The following is a 24,416-nucleotide window of genomic DNA, read 5'->3' as shown; positions in this document are numbered from 1 at the left end:
TTGTTGTCATCTCCAAAAGTGATTCCTGGTCCAGCTCTCTCCTTGAACTCAGTGAGCAGGGTAGAATCTCTAGTCATGTGCCTTGAGCACCCACTATCCAAATACCAAATATTCTTTATATTTCCCTGCACACAATAAAATCAAATCAAGTTGATTTTGGTACCCAAGTTTTCTTGGGTCCTGTTTTTTTAGCCTTTTTCTTAGGTTTCTTGGGCTTGTCCTCATTTGACTTAGGCATTTGAAATTCTTTCTTAGTCAATTGAGTAGTTACCTTGAAACCATTCATCATTGCATAATTATCATGCACAGGCTGGTTAACATGGAAAGGCATATTCTGTGCAAACATGTTATTCCAGTATGGCATGCTAAATGGCATTTGTGGCTTACTAAATGCAGCATAGTAAGGATTTTGTGCAAATGACATATTAACAAACTGTGCATTCAAATTATGTGCAGGCATAACATTCACAGTCATTGTAGGCATACTGGGAAATGAAGGTGCAGATATGGGAGCAGGCATAGCAAGTTTGTAATTAACAGACAAATTATTAACCCTACCACACTTAACACAGATTTTTTTTGGTGCATATGTATCAGGTGTGTAGTTGTTATGTTTGTTAATTCCTACTTTCACATTCCAATTATTTTTCTTTTTAGACTCTGCTCTCATTTCAATTTTCTCCAATCTATCATTCAATTGCTTGATAGACATATGTCCTACATTGACTCTCTTGTTCTTGTTCACTTGACTTGTTTCTCCTGGAACAAAGTTCTTAGAAACTGATCCATATTTCTCATTAAGTTTAGCTAGTTTGGCTTTGTTAACTGGCTTTCTTTCACTCAACGAATGTGATTCCCTGTCTTTCGACGGATAATCCTTTTGGTCTTTCGACGGATAACATTCATCATTCGTCAAATCCACATCCGTTGAAAGTCCTTCTTCCAAATCAGAATCTAGTTTCTCCTTGCTCTTTTTCCAGGCTTCATCACAGAAGGATTCTATACCTTGAACTTTAGTAATTTGAGTATGGACATCTCTAGATGTTTCCATGCCTTAATTACTTCATGTTCTCGTTCAAGCTGCTTTCTTAAAATCTCCGCTTTCTTTAAGGATGCAGTTAGTTCATCTTTAGCAATCTTGCACTCTATTTTCAATTTTTCAAACTCCACAAATTGAGTTTCTAACACATTATTTCTTTCATTTAAATACATATTATTCTCAAGTTTAGTGTTTTCTTTAGTGAGAGACTTGAGTGTAACACGTAGATGATATAATTCAGTAGACATGTCATTTAGAGCATCATTGCACTCGGCTTTAGATAAGTGTGCTAGATTAGTGGTGATTACCTGATTGCTGGATGAACTGACTTCTGTTTCATCGGATTTGGCCATGAGTGCTAGATTGACATAACTTGTATCTTCATCCTCTTCTAATCCATCTGCAACCCAGTCATTTTATTGTGTGATGAAATCCCTTTCCTTTTGTTTGAGAAACTCAAAATATTTCTGCTTATAATCAACAGGCTCAAACTTGTTTTTACAAGAATCAAACTTTCTACATTCACTAGCAAAATTACCAGCCAAGCCACACTTGAAATATTTGAATTTAGATTTATCAACCATGTTTCCGTTTGACTTAGTTGCTCCGAAATTCTTCTTGAATTTGAGCTTGGCAAATCTCCTGGATAGAAAAGCAAGATGTTCATCTATGTCATCCATGTCATCTTGACTAAGATGGTCTTTATGTTCAGCTACTAGCCTTTTTCCCTTGCCTTCACAAACTCTAGGATTTGGTGCAAATTCAACAGCTTCAACCTTTATCTCATTCTCCTTTCCTTGCTCAGCAACTAATACAATGGTTCCTCCCTTCTTTCTTCCTTTCTCCAGCTTCTCATCTTGCTCTATTTCAAGCTCATAGATCTTTAGAATTCCATACAGACTATCCAAGGTGAACTTCTTGTAATCTTCAGAATTTCTCAATGAGACTGTCATAGGCTTCCATTCCTTTGTCAGAGATTTAAGGAATTTGAGGTTTGAGTCCTTTGTTTGACAGACCCTTCCATGCAACTTTAGAGCATTCAGTAGTTTTTGAAATCTACTAAAAATATCAGTGAGTGACTCACTTTCTTCACTATGAAAATGATCATATTGTTGAATCAAGAGTTGCATTTTGTTTTCCCTTGCCTACTCAGTTCCATCACATATAACTTGAATTGTGTCCCAGACATCCTTAGCAGCTTTGCAGTTTATGATGTTGTCAAACATGTCACCATCAACACCATTAAATAAAATGTTCATGGCCTTTTTATCCTTATTAACTTGTTCAATATCTGGATCAGACCATTCTGTTCTAGGCTTTGGGACAGATGTTTCATTTCTTGTAGTAGCTCTCATAGGGTCCTGCGGACCTTTCTCAATGCAGTCCACATATGCTTCATCTTGAGATAGGAGATGCAGGTGCATCTTCACCTTCCAATAATGATAGTTGTCTTTGTCCAGAAATGGAATCTTTACTCCAACATCTTTTCTGCTCATCTTGTTAGTTGTTGTGAACTTTAAACTCTTTATTCTTCAATAGCTTGCTTTGATACCAATTATTATTCCCTAACAATCTAACAAAGAATTACAGAAGGGGGGGTTGAATGTAATTCTGGCTACTTCTTCAATTTTAAGAACAGTTCTACTATGAATATATAACTGTGTTTGATTTGGCTATGATGCGGAATGAAAATATTGATGAAATCAAAACACAAAGTAATAAAATACAAGTATTTAAAAACTTTCTGGTGGATTGAACATTTCCACCAGAGATATATATATATTAATATGAGAACTCTATGATGCAATGTTTGCACACGGCTGCTTACAAGTTGAACTTATAAAGAACAGAGAAATTCTTTACAGATGTAGCTTTATTTATTTCTCTGGTAATTTCATACTAACTTAGATATTATTCAACTTGCTACACTTGGTTTATATATCACCAAGATACATGGTAAAAAGACAAACAAGACAAAATGTCTCTAGTCTAATTTCCTGCTACTTTATTTCTCCATCCAGCATCTTTGAATATCTTCAGTTTAACATGAAAATGGAAATGCTTCTTTGTTCTCTAAACCCTGCAAATAAGCTGCCACATTCTATTTGCATATAATCAACACATGTGACTGTCAAGTCACTATCAACTGCTCTTTTGAATTTGAACATCCGTTGAAACTCAGATTGATCATCCGCTGAAACTCTGGTTGATCATCCGTTGAAACTCTGATTGATCATCCGTTGAAACTCTAGTTGATTATCCTTCGAGACTTAAGTTGATCATCCGTTAAAGCTTAGTGAAGCATCCGTTGAAACTGTCTTCATGGCAGTTAACTCCATTTCATTTATACAAGATTACAAGGCATCTAATATTTATAATTAACCAACCTATCTTGCATATCAAGCTAGTAGTCAACATTACCTATACAATCTACAACATCTAGATCACTAAGCCATTATAGTATGCAAGAATGTGCTACTAATCTTATTATTACATAAGCTACTCTTTCAACGGATGTTGAATTGATCATCCGTTGAAAGCTACAAATTCACTTAAATAAAATCTCCTAGGTGTTTTAATTCAAGTTATCATCAAGTACACATCATATTCCTAACACTTATTTCTAAAAACACAAATTAGTAGGAAAACAAATTTGATTAATACAATCAAGTGATTTTTTTATAAATCGTGTTGTTTGTTTACTGTCAAAGAATTTATCTCTACAAGTTCATAGTTGCTTGTTCAACTTAAGCCAAATAGTTTCAAAAGAGAATTAAAATCCAAGAAATACATTTCACCCCCCTATGCGTCATATTTTATTGCACTCAATATCTAATAAGGTCGACGAAAACTTTGTTTTCGTTCTATCTCTGCCGCCGTTGCCGGTAGAATCTGTTAGTCGCTAAACACGCGCTAATAATACACGCAAGTATACGAGTTCGCAAGTAGTATAGAATCTTTTCTAGTTCGTTCCCACGGAGACTGTAATGGTTAACTAATTAAATCATGCACTTAAGCAACAATGTATGGTTATTATTCAACGCTAAGACGATAACAAAGTGAGAATCATTATAACTAAGAATTAAACTAATATTTATAACTACGAGAATAAGATTGATTGAATTAATAATTATGACAAACATGGGATTCTAAATTCATTAAATACTTCATCCAATAGCCTTATTGATCTTAACCTTAGCATGCAATGGTGATGACACTAATCAGATAATACGAAACTGATAAACGCCAACTTTCATTGCGCGAGTACCATACTACTAGACATCCACAAAAGAGATAAAAGCTGAATATACACCAATTATATTGAGACCCTATATGTCTATAAAATTTGACATCTTAACGGTTTAAGCACAAGTTATCTATCTTGATTACATAGGGTAAGTAAGTTAATTAAAATTACCTACGAATCATGCATAACAAATACATAAACCTATGCTAGCATGGCAAGTTCTAAATCCTTAAATTCACTTTCGCTTCATTAAGAATTAACTCACTATCTTATAAGTTCGCGACGCTCATAAGACGAATACGCACAACCAATACTAGAATATCATACAATCACCACATACTAAGACATCAATCAATTTAACTAAAGAAATCTATAAATAAATCCGCTAGAACCCCATGATAACGATTAGCCCATAATCGGACTCATCATCAACGTGGGTTCCGATAAAAGCATGGTATATAAAATATAGTCTTTATAACGAATAAATAAAACTAAGTACAAATAAGAGTATATGTTCAACAAAACAAGAAACTAGCATCGAAGATTACGACTCAAAACAAAGATTCACAAGAATAAACTAGATCGTCTTCGCCTTTGTTGAATTGTGCTACAATTCATCCAGTCGAAGTCACTACACTTATCGTCTTCTTCGTGTGCTCTAGTAAGTCTCCCTGTTAAAAAATGATCTTGAGTTATCAATATATAGCCGTCCAAATAGCCAAGGAGTCCAGAAAACAGAATTGCGATATAATCAGGATTTTATTATCCCGACACGGCGCGACCGCGCGCTTCATCTGCGCGGGCGCGCTGGCTTCCTGTACTTCAGCGCGACCACGCGCTTCATCAGCGTGGGCGCGCTAGCCTTATGCCAAAATTGACTTCTTCCTTTTTTTTGCACATTCGAGCCGGTCTTCACGAGCTTTTATTCCAACACCACCCGGACACTATATTAGCACGAAAACAATGCTAATTCACCTGATTGCCTAGATAATGCCTGAAATGCAAATACACTAGAAAACATGTTAAAACACTTAACAACTTGAGTATAAATGCACCAATCCAAAGCTTATTAGAGCATTATAAAGTATCATAAATGCCACTCAACATACCCCCAAACTTGAATCGATGCTTGTCCTCAAGCATAAATAGACTCAAAGAAAAAGAAATAAAAAAATGCATGAATGCAACTAATATGAATGCAATGATCCCCATAGAGTAACTAAACGAACCAATAAGCAATACCTCAGCAAATGCAATTATTCGCATAAAGATCAATCAAATCTCTCAAATCAACCTACAAACCAGAGACGTGCGTGTGTGCAAATGCTTACAGATATACTATTGTTACTAGATCGGCAATCACGACTCACTACTTATCAAAGCAATCGTAAGTTTATAAATAGAATAAAAGCTAGACTCAAAATAACTTATAACACTTCAATTCTTATATCAGAGTTTTTATGGATTCATGTTTTTATTCACAATAACACAACACAAGTATGCTTATTTGATCGTGCAATGAGCGAGGTCCACAAAAGACTTATACAATAGTACCCATGTAGCGAGCGTTAGGTTAGCAAATCCCAGACTATAAAAGCCTTAGGTCACTAGGCACAAAGTCCCCTAAGAACTTAATAACTCGAGTACTAAAGAGCCCACTTGTGATCAATTATACATAACTCTTATTCTTTTTTTTCTCGTTTTTTTTCTTTTTTTTCAAAAATTTCTGAACGAGTGCGTTTCGCTCCATCTCGCGCAACCCTAGACTACTCATATAAATATGAGCCGACTACTAGCCAATTGACGCCTAGCCTTATTCACAACTAGCAATGAAATCCAATTTCTCCAATTTTTAAATATTCATGTCTTTTATTATTAAGAGAATAACCTAAATTCCAAATATAAATAAGTGATTAAACCTCGACAATCAAACAAATCATGACTATGATCTAACACTGTAGCAACCTATAAGACTTAGTGAAATATAAGTGTCTCTAGTATGCAAATTAATCTAAAAATACTCAATATCACCAAACACGACATCATTACACTAGCATCAATATCACAAATCAATCGGAAAATTATGTAAGGGATCATATTATAATGCAAATGCATGAAACTACATGAACAAAATATCATAAAACTACCAAAAATAGATAATAAAAAAACTATATGGCAAAACATGCAACTATATGAAATAAAACTATCATGAATATGCAAACTATATGAGACTCATACAAACTATATTCCTTCAACTACTACCCCCAAACTTAAAATATTCACCGTCCTCAGTGAAGGTAATAGTAAGGAATCAGGCATACCTACTGTGAATCAGAATCCTCACCCTCAACGGGTGGAGTGTCAGGCGTGTCTGGAGGCGGATACACTGAAACCTCACCAAAAACTGGCCACTGGATGTCAGCACCGGTGGCTCTAAAATCTGTCCCAAGTGCCTGGGTGAGATCGTGTGCAAACCGACTATGGATGTTGTGCATCACATCCATCCTCCTCGCGAGACGCCTATACTGCATCGAACTCAAACCAGCTCCCAACTCTGCTCCTACTGCCTTCTCCTATTGCTGCTGCTACGATGAACCAGCCTCATCTCCATATTGAGCTCTCCAAACTGCTCTACGGGCATGCTGAGAACCTCCTGTTGTAGCTGTTTCCATAGGCACACTACCTGGAAAATAGGCATATGAATAACCAAGTCCCTTAGGATTGGGCTTCCCTCCATACCACTTTTGCATGCTCTGCAGCGTAGCACTATCAATAGGAGCACTGGGAAGCTGAAGTTGCTCATGTGCTGGCCAATGAACTCCAACCGCCATGCACAACTTCATCACAACTGACGTGTACGGAATAACACCTATAGTACCTCCCCTCAAGAATCTCAAAATCCCCTGATGTATCACCATCCCCAAGTCAATGTAATCACCCTGCAGGATACCCCACAACAGACTAGCACGCTCCACAGTAATCTCATGCACATGCGAAGATGGCATGATGTTAGCACAAATAAAGGAGTTCCAAGCCCGTGCAAACCTGTTCATGCACGACAGTGGGAACATGGAGTAATCAGTAGTGCCTTCTAATGAGTCTTAGGCACACAGAGAGTAGCAATGATAAGATCTAAATCAAAGTCCTCCTGAGTCTTATTGTTCCACGTGTCCTGACCCACCTTCCTTGCGGGTTGCTCAATCACTGCCCTGATAGCATCAGCACTGTACTCTACAGTCCTCCCTCTCACCACCGTAAACCCATTGGCATTTGTATAGAACTCCCGCACAACACTCATGGGCACAACAGCGGGAGCCTCACAGAAAGGAACCCAGCCCATCTCGAGAATCATCTCTAACAGCTTACCATCCTTCCCTGATGGAAGAAAACCTCGCTCCTTAGCAATAGGCTTCGAGAAAAGCCTCGTGTACTCCTCCTCAGCCTCAGGAGTAGAAAACCTGGGCCTCACACCACCCGCAGATGAAGAATCGGTGCTGTTGCTGTCAACTTATATTCTTTGTCTCTTTGGTGCCATCGGAATCGAAGAAGAAAGAATAAAAGCTTAAGTGTTTAGAGATAATTTGTGTTTGAGAGTTTGTGAATTGGTGGTGAAGTTGTGTGTAAGTGTATGTATTTATAGGTGGAGAGGTGTGAATTCTATAAAGAATAGAGGTGGGAATTGATTATGGGAATCGTGGGAATAATGGAATTGATTAGGAGAGGGAATTATGGGATGTGGAAGAGTAAAAATCGGGTTGGAATTAATTTTGGAGTAAAAGTCCCGATTTTACCTTAATAAACTACCGAAATACTTTTTTTTCGAACAGGACCCGGCGCGGTCGCGCGCTAGAACAGCGTGGCCGTGCTCACTCTCTGGAAAACCGGCGCGGGCGCGCGCTAGAACAGCGCGGGCGCGCTCGATTACTGGAAAAATGGTGCGGCCGTACGCTTGTTCAGCGCGGGCGCGCGCAGCTTCTGTTGTTGGCCCTGAATTTTTTCCTTTTTCTGGTTTTTTTGTGTTTTTCTCTTTTCTTCTTGCTTCTTCTACCTACTAATGTACAACATACTTGGGTTGCCTCCCAAGAAGCGCTTTTTTACGTCGCTAGCTCGACGTAGAATATCGAGGTCAAATGGACAATAAAACGGCACTAACCACCTCGCGGTTTGCCATTTTACCATAATAATGCTTCAACCTCTAACCATTTACCTTGAATGCTTGGGCCGGATCATTTTCAAAAATTTCCACCGCTCCATGTAGAAACCCAGTTTTGACAATAAACAGCCCTGACCATTTTGACTTCAACTTACCAGGAAAAAGACGGAGATGAGAGTTGAATAAAAGAACTTGTTGCCCGACATAAATGACTTAAGCACTAGACCCCTATCGTGCCACCTCTTGACTTTCTCCTTATACATTCTGTTATTCTCATAAATTTGAAGTTGGAATTCATCAAGTTCATTTAATTGAAGCATCCTCTTCTTTCCAGCCACATCCAAGTCCAGATTCAACTTCTTCAAAGCCCAATATGCCTTATGCTCGAGCTCCACAGGCAAATGACACCCCTTACCATAAACCAACTAAAACGGCGACATTCCCAATGGAGTCTTATATGTTGTTCTATACACCCAAACAGCTTCATCAAGCTTCAAAGACCAATCCTTCCTTGATGGACACACCATTTCTCCAAAATGCGCTTGATCTCTCTGTTAGATACCTCAGCCTGACCATTCGTCTGAGGATGATAAGCCGTAGCAATGCGATGATTCACATTATACCTTTTCATCATAGCCGTGAACTTGCGATTGCAAAAATGCGACCCCTCATCACTGATTATGACTCTTAGAGTTCTAAACCTTGTGAATATCTGCTTGTGAAGAAAATTAAGCACCACCTTCGCATCGTTCGTTGGCAACGCCTTAACTTCAACCCATTTCAACATATAATCAATCGCCAATAAGATATACTGATTGTTACAAGATGAGATAAATGGCCCCATAAATTCAATTCCCCAAACATCGAAGACCTCAACCTCGAGAAGCACATTAAGAGGCATCTCATCCCTCTTAGACATATTACCCACACGTTGACAATGATCACATTTCAAAACAAACTGATGAGCATCTTTAAACAACGTCGGCCAAAAGAAACCTGCTTGAAGAACACGAGCTGTTGTCTTTTCTCCACCATAATGTCCTCCATAAGCCGTTGAGTGACAATCTCGCAAGATCCCCCCCGTTTCATTGTAAGGAATACATCTCCTGATGATTTGGTCAGCTCATTGGCAAAAAAGAAACGGCTCATCCCACATATACCACTTCACCTTATGTAGAAACTTCTTCCTTTGAGCATAAGATAAGTTGAGAGGCATGATATTACTCACAAGGTAGTTCACATTGTATGCAAACCACGGTTCTTCTTCTTGCACTCCAAATAGTTGCTCGTCAAGAAAAGACTCAATTATCAATGTCTTATCCAATGAAGTAGTCTTAGGATTTTCTAAACGCGAGAGATGATCAACGACTTGATTTTCAGTTCCTTTTTTGTCCTTGATCTCTAGTTCAAATCCTTGGAGCAAAAGAACCCATCTAATTAATCTAGGCTTCGAGTCCTTTTTTGAGATGAGATATGAAATTGCGGCGTGATCAGTGAAAATTGTCACCTTAGTCCCAAGTAGATAAGATCGAAATTTCTCAAAACCATAGACAATAGCCAAAAGCTCTTTCTCCGTAGTAGTATAATTTAGTTGGGCACCATTTAGGGTCTTACTAGTATAGTAGACCACATGAAATATGTTGTTATTCCTTTGCCCAAGAACTGCTCCAACCGCATAGTCACCTGCATCGCACATCATCTCAGAAGGCTCATTCCAATTAGATGCAGTTATGACCGGTGCCGTGATTAAAATCTTCTTCAATGTCTCAAAAGCTGTAAGGCACTCGTCATCAAACTTGAGAGGAACATCTTTCTCTAACAGACTGCACAAAGGCTTTGAAATTTTCGAGAAGTCCTTGATGAAACGCCTGTAGAAACCCGCATGACCAAGAAAACTGTGAATTCCCTTAACAGAAATAGGTGGAGGAAGATTCTCAATGACCCCTCACCTTGGCCTTATCCACCTCAAGACCCTTACTAGAAACTTTGTGCCCGAGAATAATTCCCTGACGCACCATAAAATGACATTTCTCCCAATTAAGAACCAGATTGGTTTCAACACACCTTTTGAGAATATGTCCAAGATTTTACAAGCATTCATCAAAAGAATCGCCAAAAACTGAGAAGTCATCCATGAACACCTCCACATTCTGGCCGATCATGTCAGAAAAGATGGTCGTCATACATCTTTGAAAGGTGGCTGGCACATCACACAGACCAAAAGAAACTCGTCTGAAGGCGAAAGTACCAAATGGACAAGTGAAGGTAGTTTTCTCCCGATCTTCTGGAGCGATACAAATCTGATTGTAACCCGAATATCCATCCAGAAGACAATAGTACTTATGACTGGCCAACCTGTCTAGCATCTGATCAATGAAGGGAAAAGGAAAGTGATCCTTCCTAGTGGCTTTGTTTAGCTTCCTATAGTCCATGTAAACTCTCCACCACGTGACTGCCCTTGTAGGAATAAGCTCATTCTTCTCATTTGCTACCACAATAATTCCTCCTTTCTTCGGCACACAATGAACCGGGCTTACCCATGAATTGTCAGAAATAGGGTAGATGATCCCTGCATCTAGCCACTTAAGAATTTCTTTCTTCACTACTTCCTTCATGATAGGATTAAGTCTTCTTTGCTGCTCGACCGTAGGTTTGCTACATTTCTCTAGCAAAATTTTATGCATACAGTAAGAAGGGCTGATCCCCTTGATATCTGCTATAGTCCATCCAATTGCCGACTTGAACTCTCTCAGAATCCTCAAAAGTTTTTCCTCATCACTGCCTGAAAGGTCAGATGCAATAATAACAGGTAAAGTAGATGCATCACCTAAAAACGCGTACCCCAAATGTTCAGTTAAAGGCTTAAGCTTAAGAGTGGGAGCTTCCTCAATAGAAGGTTTGAGGCATCTAGGAGCTTTGTTCAATTCCTCCATTCCAAGAGATTCAAAAGGCATATCAATTTTCCTTTTCCAGGGAGAAGCATTCAAATATTGTAATTATTCTTCCCCTTCGTCATCTTCATTATCTGAATTCCCCAATAAGGCTTTTTCCAAGGCATTAGACCTTAGCAACTGATCAAGATCCGATGTGACCACCGAATCGACCAACTCCCCTTTTAAGCACTCCTTATTATCAGTAGGGAATTTCATAGCATTGAACACATTAAAAGTGAAATCCTGATCCAGAACTAGCATGGTGAGCTCACCCTTCTGCACATCTATCAAGGTTCGGCTAGTCACCAGAAAAGGTCTTCCCAAAATTATTGGAATCTTCTTATCCTTCTCGAAATCAAAAATTATGAAATCTGCAGGAAAGATGAGTTTATCAACCTTGACCAAGACATCCTCCACAATACCTCACAGATATGTAATAGAACAGTCGACCAATTGCAAGGTCATATAAGTCGGTTTGGGATCAGGTAAATCCAACTGCTTGAAAATTGACAAAGGCATCAGATTGATGCTAGCTCCCAAGTCAATTAAGCATCTATCAAAAGATACTTTTCCAATAGTACATGGAATAGTGAAGCTTCTTGGATCTTTAAGCTTTGGAGGCAGCTTCTGTTGCAGCACAACACTGCATTCCTCCGTGAGAGCGACTGTCTCTAAATCATCTAGCTTCACCTTTCGAGAGAGAATACCTTTCATAAACTTTGCATAACTAGGCATCTGCTCGAGAGCCTCGGTGAAAGTTATATTGATATGAAGTTTCTTGAACACCTCCAGAAACTTCTCAAATTGCTTGTCCAGCTTTTTTTTCTGCATCCTCTTGGGAAAAGGCGGTGGAGGATAAATCTGTTTCTCCCCTGTATTACCCTCAGGCGGAGTGTGCTCAATAGTAGTCTTCCTTGGTTCCACTTCTTTGTTCGGCTGCACTACTTCTTTCTCAGCACCAACTTCTTTAGTCAACTCTTGAGTTTGTTCAGGATTCGCAACCTTTCCAGACCTTAAAGTGATTGCATTTACCTGCTCCTTAGCTTCCCCCTTTCTTGGCACTTCAGTGTCACTTGATAATGTACCAGGCTGACGATTTAGCAAGACATTGGCAATTTGACCAATTTGATTTTCTAAGGTCTTGATAGAAACAGCTTGACTCTTGCACATAAGCTTCAACTCCTCTAATTCAAATTTTTCATTGGCTTGTTGCAGCTAGAGTTGATGTCTAGGTGTATACTGTGGTTTTTGAAAAACAGGGGGTTGTACTGTTTAGCTGGGTACTGCTGATAAGGTTGTTGAACCGCATTCTGAGCATTGGTCCAACTGAAATTAGGATGATTGCGGTTGTTGGGATGATAGGTGGCTGGCACTGGTTGCTACGACCATTGGAAGTCGCTCACGAACTGAGCTGATTCACTAGAAATTGCGCACTGATCAGTCTCATGGGCACCGACACAAAGCTCACAGACACTTGCGATTTGATTTACTCCATAATTAGCCAAAGTGTCCACCTTCATCGTCAAAGCTTTAAGTTGGGCAGCGATAGCAGTAGCTGCGTCCAACTCCAGAATTCCTGCGACTTTTCCCTGAGTCAGTCTCTGGAAATGATTCTGGTACTCATTAGCAGCCATAAGTTCATAAGCTTCATCGTAGCTCTTAGTCCACAAGGCTCCTCCTGATGCTGCATCAAGCATGGGTCTAGAAGTAGCACCCAATCCATTGTAGAAGCAATTAATAATCATACAATCAGGCATGCCATGGTATGGACACTTCCTTAGCATCTCCATATATCGATCCCAAGCCTCACACAGAGATTCCCCTATTTGCTGAGCAAGCTGGGTAAGAGCATTCCTGATTGTAGCAGTCTTCGCCATGGGGAAAAATTTAGTGATAAAATTTTGCGCAAGATCCTCCCAAGTGGTGATAGATCCTGCTGGCAGAGAGTGTAACCAGCACTTAGCCTTGTCCCTCAAAGAGAATGGGAACAGGCGTAGCTTGATAACGTCTTCAGTCACATCATTGAATTTGAAAGTGTCGCAGATCTCGATGAAATCCCTGATGTGCATGTTGGGGTCTTCAGTAGGAGAACCCCCAAACTGAACTGAGTTCTGTATCATCTGAATCGTGCTTGACTTGATCTCAAAAGTGTTAACCCTGATGGCTGGTCTGATGATGCTTGACTGAATGTCATTAATCTTAGGCTGAGAATAACCCATCAAATCCTTCGGATTTTCTACTTGATCTCCCATCGCTACTACAACTGGTTCTTCGACTTTCTCTTCTTCTTCTACCTTCTTTTCTTCCTCAAAAACTTCCTTCCGAACTACCACAACTTCTTCCTCGGCTTTATCCAATGTTCTCTTATGAATACGCGAACGCGTATGCATACACCCCCGCTAGAGTACCTGAAATAATACGAGGAAACAGATAAGTAACAATGTCCGAGTCAATGAACTCTAACGCCACAGATGGAAAACACATAAACTATCAATTAACACTGCAGTCCCCGGCAGCGGCGCCAAAAACTTGTTAGTCGCTAAATACGCGCTAATAATACACGCAAGTATACGACTTCGCAAGTAGTATAGAATCTTTTCTAATTCATTCCCACAGAGACTATAATGGTTAACTAATTAATTCACGCACTTAAGCAACAATGTATGGTTATTATTCAATGTTAAGACCATAACAAAGTGAGGATGTTTATAACTAAGAATTAAATTAATATTTATAACTACGAGAATAAGATTGATTAAATTACTAATTATGACAAATATGGGATTCTAACTTCATTAAATACTTCATCCAATAGCCTTATTGATCTTAACCTTAGCATGAAATGGTGATGACACTAATCAGATAACACGAAACTGATAAACGCCAACTTTCGTTGCGCGAGTACCATACTACCATACATCCACTAAAGAGATAGAAGATGAATAGACACCAATTATATTGAGACCCTATATATCTATAGAATTTGACAATATAACGATTTAAGCACAAGTTATCTATCTTGATTACATAGGGCAAGTAAGTTGGTTAAAATTACCTACAAATCATGCATAAAAAAATACATGAACCTATGCTAGCATGGCAAGTTCTAAATCCTTAAATTCACTTTCGCTTCATTAAGAATTAACACACTATCTTATAAGTTTGCGACGCTCATAAGATGAATACACAAAACCAATACTAGGATATCATACAATCACCACATACTAAGACATCAATCAATTTAACTAAAGAAATCCATAAATAAATCCGCTAGAACCCCACGATAACGATTAGCCCATAATCGGACTCATCATCAACGTGTGTTCCGATGAAAGCATGGTATATAAAACGTAGTCTTTATAACGAATAAATAAAACCAAGTACAAACAAGAGTATAGGTTCAACAAAACAAGAAACGAGCATCCAAGATTACAACTCAAAACAAAGATTCACAAGAATAAACTAGATCGTCTTCGCCTTTGTTGAATTGTGCTATAGGTCTCTTGTCGTCTTCTCCTTGTGCTCGGGTAAGTCTCCACGTCAAAAAACGATCTTGAGTTATCAATATATAGCAGTCCAAACAGCCCAGAAGTCGAGAAAACACAATTGCAATAGAATCAGGATTTTATTATCCCGACACGGCGCGGCCACGCGCTTCATCAGCGCGGGCACGCTGGCTTCCTGTACTTCAGCGCGGTCGCGCGCTTCATCAGCGCGGGCGCGTTGGCCTTTTGCCAAAATTGACTTCTTCCATTTTTCTTGCAGATTCGAGCCGGTCTTCGCGAGCTTTTATTCCAACACCACCTAGACACTATATTAGCACCAAAATAATGCTAATTCATCTGATTACCTAGATAATGCCCGAAATGCAAAAACACTAGAAAACATGTTAAAACACTTAACAACTTGAGTCCAAATAAAACACGTTAAAACACTCAACAACTTGAGTACAAATGCACCAATCCAAAGCTTATTAGAGCATTATAAAGTGTCATAAATACCACTCAACAGAATCACAAAGTGAACTCAGAGAGCTTAAGTGGCGATGGGTAAACCCAATAAAATACCCGACCCGAAACCGACACTAGGAGACGAGAGTGTGAAGAAAAAATGAAAGAGAAAGAAAAGTACATGAATAAATTAATTACTAAAAGTATTAGTTACAAAAATTTTTTATTACACAAGAGTCTTATTTTGAAATAAATATTATAATAAATATATAATTTTGATATAAAATGAAATTATTAATTTATATATACGGGATCCATATGTTTTAATAAAAGATTATTATCTTATATATGTAGAGAATTGTTAATTTATAGTAAAGGTTTCGAGTCGGGATTACAAAAAAATATTAATTAATTGAATTTATTAATTTATCGAGGTTTAACCAAGTCAAATGCAACATATATATAGAATCGATACGTGTAAGTTTGTACTGTCTCAAATCATTTTTCTCAAAATAATTTCAAACAGTTCAAAAGAAAAGTTTGTAATCATAAGAAAGAAATAAAAATTTGCTAATCAAATTGTAGCCCGATCTCCAAAACCGTACCGATGAGCTATTATAATTAATTTCAATTTTTATTTTTAAATTAATCTATATATATATATAAAATATTTATTTATTAGTTTGATAAAAATTGATGATTCAAAGTTTTAGAAACGTAAAACACTTGAATACCAATATTTTTTTCGGTTTTAATAAAATATTTTCATTGTTATTATATTTGAATTTAGAAAAAGTTTTAAGTGGAAAAAAATATAAATAAAGTTATTTTTAGAATTAGGTAGAAATATAATCAATTTTTAAAAACAAATCTCTTTAGGGCTCTATTTTATTTTAGCAGGATACCAAATTCAACCAAATGTGGGTTGTCAAGGTGTTTCATAAATTAAAAAAAAACTGTTATGAAAAAACAATTTAGGCATGTGACGGAGATAATTACTTATTACAATATTTAAAGAATATTTTTGAGAGTTTTGTATATAAAATTTGTTATAAATTTAACCACTATTTATTTTTAAACAAAATATATATTTCCTACCTCCTGAATGTAACAACCCGCTCTTTCAGACTATTAAATCTAAATACAATCTAAAATAAAACTTAATTTACTAAACCAAAATTCTATTACAAAGGTACTATTACGAAAGCGCAGAAGTGGTCCAAAAGTCAATCTACTCCAAAGCTAAGGTCCTCGAAACTCCAATGTTATCCAACTCGAATTCTTAGACCGTACCTGAAATATTAAAAGGGGTGAGGTACAAAACTCAGCAAGTACAAATTGACTAACTATTTAACCGAAAATCAATGGGTGTTTTAATAAAATATTTTTTCTCAAAACATTAATAATTTTGAAAAATATTTTCTAAAATAAATCCAACCCAAAAATTAATTTTTTAAAAATTAGAATTTAAAACAAAACAGAGCAGATTTTATAACAGATCAGAATAGAGTAAAATAGAACGAAACAATAATTCTTATAAATATCACAATCTTGATCTACGACCACACTTTGCCGGTAGCCGACATCTTATTCTTATTATTATTCTTATTCTCATATACCACACTTTTCCAGTGGTCGGCATCTAAAATTCAATAATCACGCGCCCTTAATCTGTATCCAAAGTTGCACACTTGTTCGCCTAATAAGGGTATCTGATTTTAGTTCCGGAACTATAGTGTAAATTAAGAACAGGTTCGAAAACATAGAGACCGAGTTTCAAAAGATTCTCGTATCTTATTTCTTATACATTTCGAAACATAATTCTTATACCTTTTAGGAAATTCGAAAATTAGAGTATCAAACCTTTTCCGAAAATAAAAGTACGTCAAAAAGTACTTACCCCAAAACCTGACCAGATCTGAATACAACCTTTTTGACCCTCTAAAAGGCGTTATCTTGAAAAATATGAAACATGAAAGTTGTAGAGAATGAAAAGAGCTTTCCGAATAGTCCAGGATTACTGAATTTCGACTTATGATGAATTTTCTACGAATTTTACAAGATTGCTGATTTTGGTGTAGAAGAACCCTATGAATTTTGATAATAAAAACGAGGAAGACGAATATGATGTATTTATAACGATACAAAACCCTATATATTAATTTACAAGTTATCCATATTAGAATCTGATCCAAATTTTAGGCCCATTTGTCTAAAACAATTTTAAATCCTAGTCCTTATCTAATTTTAATCATTTTTATTCTATTATTTATTAATCTAATTATAAAAATTACGGATATTACACTATAATTCTATCCATTTATTTATGCACTTTTTTTATACTACTCCCAATTTTTTGCATTAGAAAAGTTTTCAAAAAAAAGTACAATTTTATACTATAAAAATTAATTTCACATACTACTTAAAATATTTATTAATCCTACCATTATTTTCTTATTTTTTAGTTCTTTCCATTACTGTAATTTTTCTTAATATAATATACGTGCCCAAACTTGGGGAGGGATTAACATTTATTAATATGTATAAAATTAATTTTTGACTTATTTAATACAATCATCATATATATAAACAAAAAGTTATTGTATTCTATTCTAATAATCTCTAACTCAGAGACAAAAAAATCTTAAGTTTGCAACTTCATGGTCATTAACCCGGGGTATTGATTATTCTTTTATTATTTTTTACAACCAGCTAAAACACGTTTTAATTCAAGTTAAATTAAAAATTATTATATCTTATAAATAACCGGAGTAAGGGAGTTTTGGTGGTACGGTTTGGTCGTAGGGGGGTGGGTTGCACGTGCTAAAAGTATAGGTACAATAAGGTGGATTTTTCATTTATTCTAATATATCATTATAATAGCTAATAATTTATATGACAAACAAAATAGATAATTAATAAATTGAATTATAAATATATGTTCTTAAATAATATAAAATAATAATAAAAATATTGTATTATATAGAAATATTTAATATAAGCAGCAATTATCTTAATAAAAATAAATACAAGTAACAATTAAGAAATCATCTGTTAATCAAGTTAAAGTATAATCATTTTTTATAAAAAATTGAAATATGTTAGTTTGATTCAAAATATTTTCGAATAGATAATTTTATTTTTATCTTATAAAATAAGAAACACATTTAGATTATATTTAGGTGTATAATAATAATAATGATAATAATAATAATAATAATAATAATAATAATAATAATAATAATAATAATAATAATAATAATAATAATAATAATAATAATAAAACTGTTATAATTTCAAATTGAATGCAAATTTCATAAAATACATTATATACTATATTTATTTAATTTATTATAATATTCCATTATAATACTTAATAATCTGTATAACAAACACGATAAATAATTAATTAAGAAATTAAACTATAATTACACATTCTTAAATGATATCAAATAAAAATAATACAAGTATCAATTATTTTAATAAAAATAAATCTAAGTAAGAATTAACAAATTATTTGTTAATGAAGTTAAAGTCAATCATTTTTTTAAAAACAATTGTAGTGGATAAGTTTGAATAAAAAAAATTGTAAAAAGATAATTTCAATTTTTATCATATAAAATAAGAAACACACTTAGATATAAATATTACTGGTGTTTTGCTTCATTTTGTAAAAGGGAAAAATTACAGATTGTCTTTTAAAAAAATTTAGAGTACATAATTTTATAAAACATAAAATATAGGAAGAAATATAAAAATACTCATAAAAAAATATTTTAATTCAAAATTGAAAAAACAAACTATTTAAATAAATTTAAAAGTATTGTGACAAGAAAATGTAAAGTATTTTTTTACAAAGTCATTACTAGAACCAAAAAATTATGAAATATTGTCACAAACACGACAAGATGCAAACTCTAACCGATTGTCCTTTAAAAAATTTAGAGTACATCAATCCAATAAAACATAAAAACGAAGAAGAAATATAATATTAATAATAATATTAATAATAATAATAAAATTATTATAATTTAAAGTTAAAAAACAAATCTAATAAAATATAACTAGTAAGGGAGTTTTGGTGGTACGGTTTGGTCGTCACAAGGGGTGGGTTGCACGTGCTAAAGTGTATGTACAATAAGGGTGGGTTTTTCATTTATTCTAATATACCATTATAATAGCTAATAATTTATATAACAAACAAAATAGATAACTAATTAATAAATTGAACTATAAATATATATTCTTAAATAATATAAAATAATAATAAAGTATTATATTATTTAGAAATATTTAATACAAGCAACAATTATCTTAATAAAAATAAATATAAGTAACAATTAAGAAATCATCTGTTAATCAGGTTAAAGTATAATCATTTTTTTATATGAAATTGAAATATGTTAGTTTGATTAAAATATTTTCCAATAGATAATTTTATTTTTATCTTATAAAATAAGAAACAAATTTAGATTATATTTAAGTATATAATAATAATAATAATAAAACTGTTATAATTTCAAATTGAATGCAAATTTAATAAAATACATTATATACTATATTTATTTAATTTATTATAATATTCCATTATAATACCTAATAATCTGTATAACAAACACGATAAGTAATTAATTAAGATATTAAACTATAATTACACATTCTTAAATGATATCAAATAATATTAAAAATATTATATATAATACAAGTAACAATTATTTTAATAAAAATAAATTTAAGTAAGAATTAACAAATTATTTGTTAATGAGATTAAAGTCGATCATTTTTTAAAAACCAATTGGAATGGATAAGTTTGAATAAAAAAATTGTAAAAAGATAATTTCAATTTTTATCATATAAAATTAGAAACACACTTTTTTTGACAAACAAGAATGTTTATTAACTTAAATTTCCTTTCAGAGCAACATCCACATCAATAGGAACATAAATCCTATCAATTGATCGATCTGGAAAAGAATATGAGGCACGAGCTAATGCATGTGCTACCATATTACAGATCGTTTAATAAATAACAACGACACTGTGTTTTGTTCTTGCAACATTCTTCGACATTCCAGCACTTTGTGACCAAATGGTGAACTCATATGGACACTACTACGGATTGATTGCACCACACCCAAACAATCTGACTCGATTGTTATCTTCTGTCATGACTGATTTTTAGACCAGCTGAGAGCTTCCTTAATGGCTAAGACCTCAGCCATATCAGGATCCATAACCTCGTTGAAAAGCACTGTTTTAGCCAGCAACATTTCCCCATTCGATCCACGTACCACTAGACCTAATCCTGAAGCAGTAAACTCAAGAAAAATTATTGCATCTATTGATATCTTGATTTCTAACTCCTGTGGCCTCACCCAAGAAGAACATCCACCCCCCTCCACTGCTTGAGGAAAAATAGAATACGATACCTGTCTTTGGGCATAACTCCATTGTTCAAGATATTGTTTAGCTCTCGCAATTATGACGCAAGTGCTGATGAACTTCTTGTTCCAAACAGCTTCATTCCTAGCTTTCCACAAGGACCAACACACAGTAGCTACTACTGTTCTTTTATCCCGATCATAATTTACCAATATGCACTCCCACCACTGTGTTAGATTAACACGTGCACATTGTATCTTAGGCACAACAATGCTCTATCACTGAACTGCCACCGAACATCTCAGGAATACATGATCAATAGTTTCATCCTCCTTTCTACATATAGGACAGTTATCATCCATCTCTACTCCTTTTTGCTACAATATAACTACCGTAGGCAAACAATATGATAATGACCTCCATACCAAGTTCAGGCACTTAGCAGGAGCCTTAATACACCAAATTTTGCTCCAATAGCTAACATTGTCCGCAAAGCTCCGGTATGATTTCCGAACCTGCAAAAATTTATAAGCACTTCTTACCGAATAATAACCTTGCTTTTCCAGATGCCTGAATATTTCATCCCTCTCACCATGATCAGCAATCTTGACTTTCTTAATACATTCTTGGTCACGATCAGTAAAAATATCAGCAAGGATTTCCTCATCCTACATTCTATGGTCCATAACCATCAAGGAAGATACTTTGTTATTTTCCACAGACGGTGAGATTGATTCAATATATGGCTTCTCCCTGTCTAATAACCACGGCTGACCCAGTATACTTATGTCTTCTCCTGTGCCCACCATCCATCTAGCCCCACCTGCAACTAAGTCTTTTACTTCTAAAATGCTTTTCCAGATATAGCTAGGATTATGACCAATCTTAGCTTCAAGAAAATTCGTATTAGGAAAGTATCGATCTTTGTACACTCTACTGACCAAACTTGAAGATTTAGACAAGAAACGCCATCCCTGTTTTCCCAATAGAGCTAAGTTAAAATCTTTAAAATCCCGAAAGCCCATTCCACCTGCTGATTTATGTCTACTTAATCGACTCCAACTCATCCAATGAATCCCTCTCTTATCACCAATCTTTGAATTCCACCAAAATTTTGAGATCATTTTCTCTATATCTCGATGTATCTCTGCAGGCAACAAAAATATGCTCATGGCGTAAGTAGGAAGAGCCTGAGCAACAGAATTTACCAGAACTTCCTTATTACCCTGAGAAATTATAGATCCCTCCCATGATTGTACTTATTTTTTAACTTTACCTCTCAAATATCCCAATATAGCTACCTTACTTCTCTGCATCAAGTTTGGGAGACCCAGGTATTTACATTCTGCGTCAGCTTCCTTCATGTTTAGAATTTGACATAAATGCTCTCTGTTGCTTTGAATGATATTCGAGCTGAAGAACACAACTGATTTCTCAAGGTTAACTTTTTGGCCTGATGCCCGTTCAAAAGTCTGCAGCAGTCTCATGATGTGTTCTGCTTGTGTCACATTCGCCTTGCAATAAAGGTAACTATCATCCGCAAAGAGCATATGGTTAACACTTGGAGCCAATCTACACACCTTAATTCCTTGAATGAATCTTTTTGCTCATAGGACTGAATCAAAGCTGAGAGACCTTGGACACAAATAATGAATAAGTATAGGGATAACAGATTCCCTTGACGAATTCCCCTGCTTGGTAGGATAGGCCCAATATTCTGATTGCCATGAGTTATATTATACGAGACTGTATTTACACAGGTCAAAATTAAGTGCACCCACCAATCATTATAACCCATTTTCTTCAATGTAATCTCCAAAAAGCTCCATTCAATTCTGTCATAAGCTTTGCTCATATCAAGCTTAATGGCCATATGACCTTCCTTACCTCTCCTCTTGCGCTTCAAGTAATGAATGACTTCATAGGAAATCATTACATTATCTGAAATCAATTGACCTACCATAAACACACTTTGGTTTTTAGATATGACTGATTCCAACGTTTTTTTCAATCTATTAGCAACCACATTGGTTATGATTTTCACAAGAACATTGCAAAGAGAGATCGGCCTTAAATCATTAATCGAAGCAGGACATTTTTTCTTTGGAATCAACACTATATTTGTGACATTCAGATTAGTATTTATCATACTAGTGGAAAAAAATTCATGCACCAGCTTTACCACATCTTTCCCTACTATATTCTAATGATTTTGGTAAAATGTCGGGGTCATGTCATCCAACCCCGGAGCTTTGTCTGGATTCATCTGAAACAATGTTGATTTAACCTCTTCTTCAATTATCGGCCTAAGCAATTCGTCATTCTGAAGCTCTGTAATAGTATGAGGAATACAATCAATAACCTCCTGCCAATCAGACTCAGTTGTAGTGAAAAGATTATTAAAATAATCTGAAATCAAACCAGGTAAACCATGTTCCCAATCAAGCCAGTGTCCATTAGCATCTTGAAGCTTCTGTATATGATTATTCCTTCGATGTCCACTAGCCATCCTATGAAAATATTTTGAGTTTTTACAGCTTGTAACCATAGTTGTTTGGACCTCTGCCTCCAAAAGATCTCCCTTTGGTTGAATATAGTATCCAACTTATTTCTTGCTTCATTATACTTCCTTTTAGATTCATCATCCCTCCCATTTTTATAAAGATTCAGCTCCGCCTTACATTCTTAAATGCGACCTATAAAGTTTTCAGTAATTTCTTTCCCCCAGCTGGCCAATTTATCACTGCACATTTTGATTTTCTCCTGGATATTATTCCCCTGAACACATGTCCATCCCTCCCGCACTAACGTCTCACACATTGGCTCTGTAGTCCATGCATTTTCAAATTTGAACCTGTACGTCCTTGCATTATGTTTCAGCACCCGTGGTACTAGAAGAATAGCACTATGATCAGACGGAGCCCCCTTAAGGTTATATAATTTAACCATGGGAAATAAATTCAACCAATTCTCGGTCGTTAATGCTCTATCAAGTCTGCATTCCATCCAACCCTCCGTATCTTGTCCACGCTCCCAGGTGAATTGATGTCCTGATAATTCTATATCAACAAGGTTGGCATCATGAATAGCTGCATTAAAACCCTCTATTAACCAATCCGAGTATGGTTCCCCACCTATTAAGTCAAGAGCCATATTTGTCTCCTCAGCTTTATCCAGATTTCCCTTGCGAGTGCGAGAATGTGTTTGCATAAACGCTCGCTAGAGTACCTAAAACACAACTGGAAGCAGTAAGTAACAAGTCTCAATCAATGAATCCTAACGACCACTGATGGCAAGTACATAAACTAAATAAATTAACACCGAGTCCCCGGCAGCGGCGCCAAAAACTTGTTAGGTACAAACATGTGCTAAATAATTCGCTCAAGTATACGCGTTCGCAAGTAATATAGAATGATTTCTAGTTCGTTCCCACAGAGACTCTGATTAATTATATTTAATTAACACTTACTCACCAATATATGATTATTCTTCAATGCCAAGACAATAACAATTAAGGTTGGTTAACTAATAATTACTACGAGAATTAAACACTTGAATTAACAATATTAAACACACATGAGATCCTAACTTCATTACTACTTCATTCAATAGTTATTGTTATTAACCTTAGCATGTAATGGTGATGATATTAATCGAACAACATGAAACTGATAAACGCCAACTTTCGTTGTACAAATACCATTCTACCAAG

General features: G+C 35.4%; 2 protein-coding genes and 1 non-coding gene across 3 annotated transcripts; 1 reads left to right on the top strand and 2 right to left on the bottom strand.

Moving 5' to 3' along the window:
• The first annotated feature begins 13,127 nt into the window (after positions 1-13,127).
• On the top strand, positions 13,128-13,234 carry LOC141722464 (small nucleolar RNA R71). The gene has a single exon (XR_012575482.1). It is a non-coding gene; the product is annotated as a small nucleolar RNA R71 (small nucleolar RNA).
• Positions 13,235-20,487: 7,253 nt separating this feature from the next.
• LOC141718876 (uncharacterized) lies at positions 20,488-23,213 on the bottom strand. The gene is made up of 6 exons (XM_074521250.1): positions 22,948-23,213; positions 22,461-22,854; positions 21,409-21,930; positions 21,130-21,219; positions 21,016-21,081; positions 20,488-20,931 (listed from the first exon to the last, which is right to left on the bottom strand). The coding sequence occupies exons 1-6, from the start codon at positions 23,211-23,213 to the stop codon at positions 20,488-20,490; spliced, it is 1,782 nt and encodes a 593-aa protein (XP_074377351.1).
• A 176-nt stretch (positions 23,214-23,389) lies between these two features.
• On the bottom strand, positions 23,390-23,857 carry LOC141718875 (uncharacterized). The gene has a single exon (XM_074521249.1). It carries the CDS (start codon positions 23,855-23,857, stop codon positions 23,390-23,392), a length of 468 nt encoding a protein of 155 aa, XP_074377350.1.
• Positions 23,858-24,416: the final 559 nt, after the last annotated feature.

The sequence above is a fragment of the Apium graveolens genome, chromosome 4 (assembly GCF_009905375.1).
Source record: "Apium graveolens cultivar Ventura chromosome 4, ASM990537v1, whole genome shotgun sequence".
Classification (NCBI taxonomy): Eukaryota; Viridiplantae; Streptophyta; class Magnoliopsida; order Apiales; family Apiaceae; genus Apium; species Apium graveolens.
The sequence above is the reverse complement of the archived record's forward strand: the minus strand, read 5'-3'. Positions and strand labels throughout refer to the sequence as shown.

Excerpts from the sequence above, each read along its gene's own strand:
- LOC141718876 (XM_074521250.1), bottom strand. The coding sequence starts at position 23,213 with ATGGCTAGTGGACATCGAAGGAATAATCATATACAGAAGCTTCAAGAT. Across the intron at positions 21,931-22,460 it reads TGCACTTAATTTTGACCTGT|GGTAATAAGGAAGTTCTGGT; the intron begins GTAAATACAGTC and ends ATAATTTCTCAG. Across the intron at positions 21,220-21,408 it reads CGTCTGTGGAAAATAACAAA|GTTCGGAAATCATACCGGAG; the intron begins GTATCTTCCTTG and ends AAATTTTTGCAG.
- LOC141718875 (XM_074521249.1), bottom strand. The coding sequence starts at position 23,857 with ATGGCTCTTGACTTAATAGGTGGGGAACCATACTCGGATTGGTTAATA.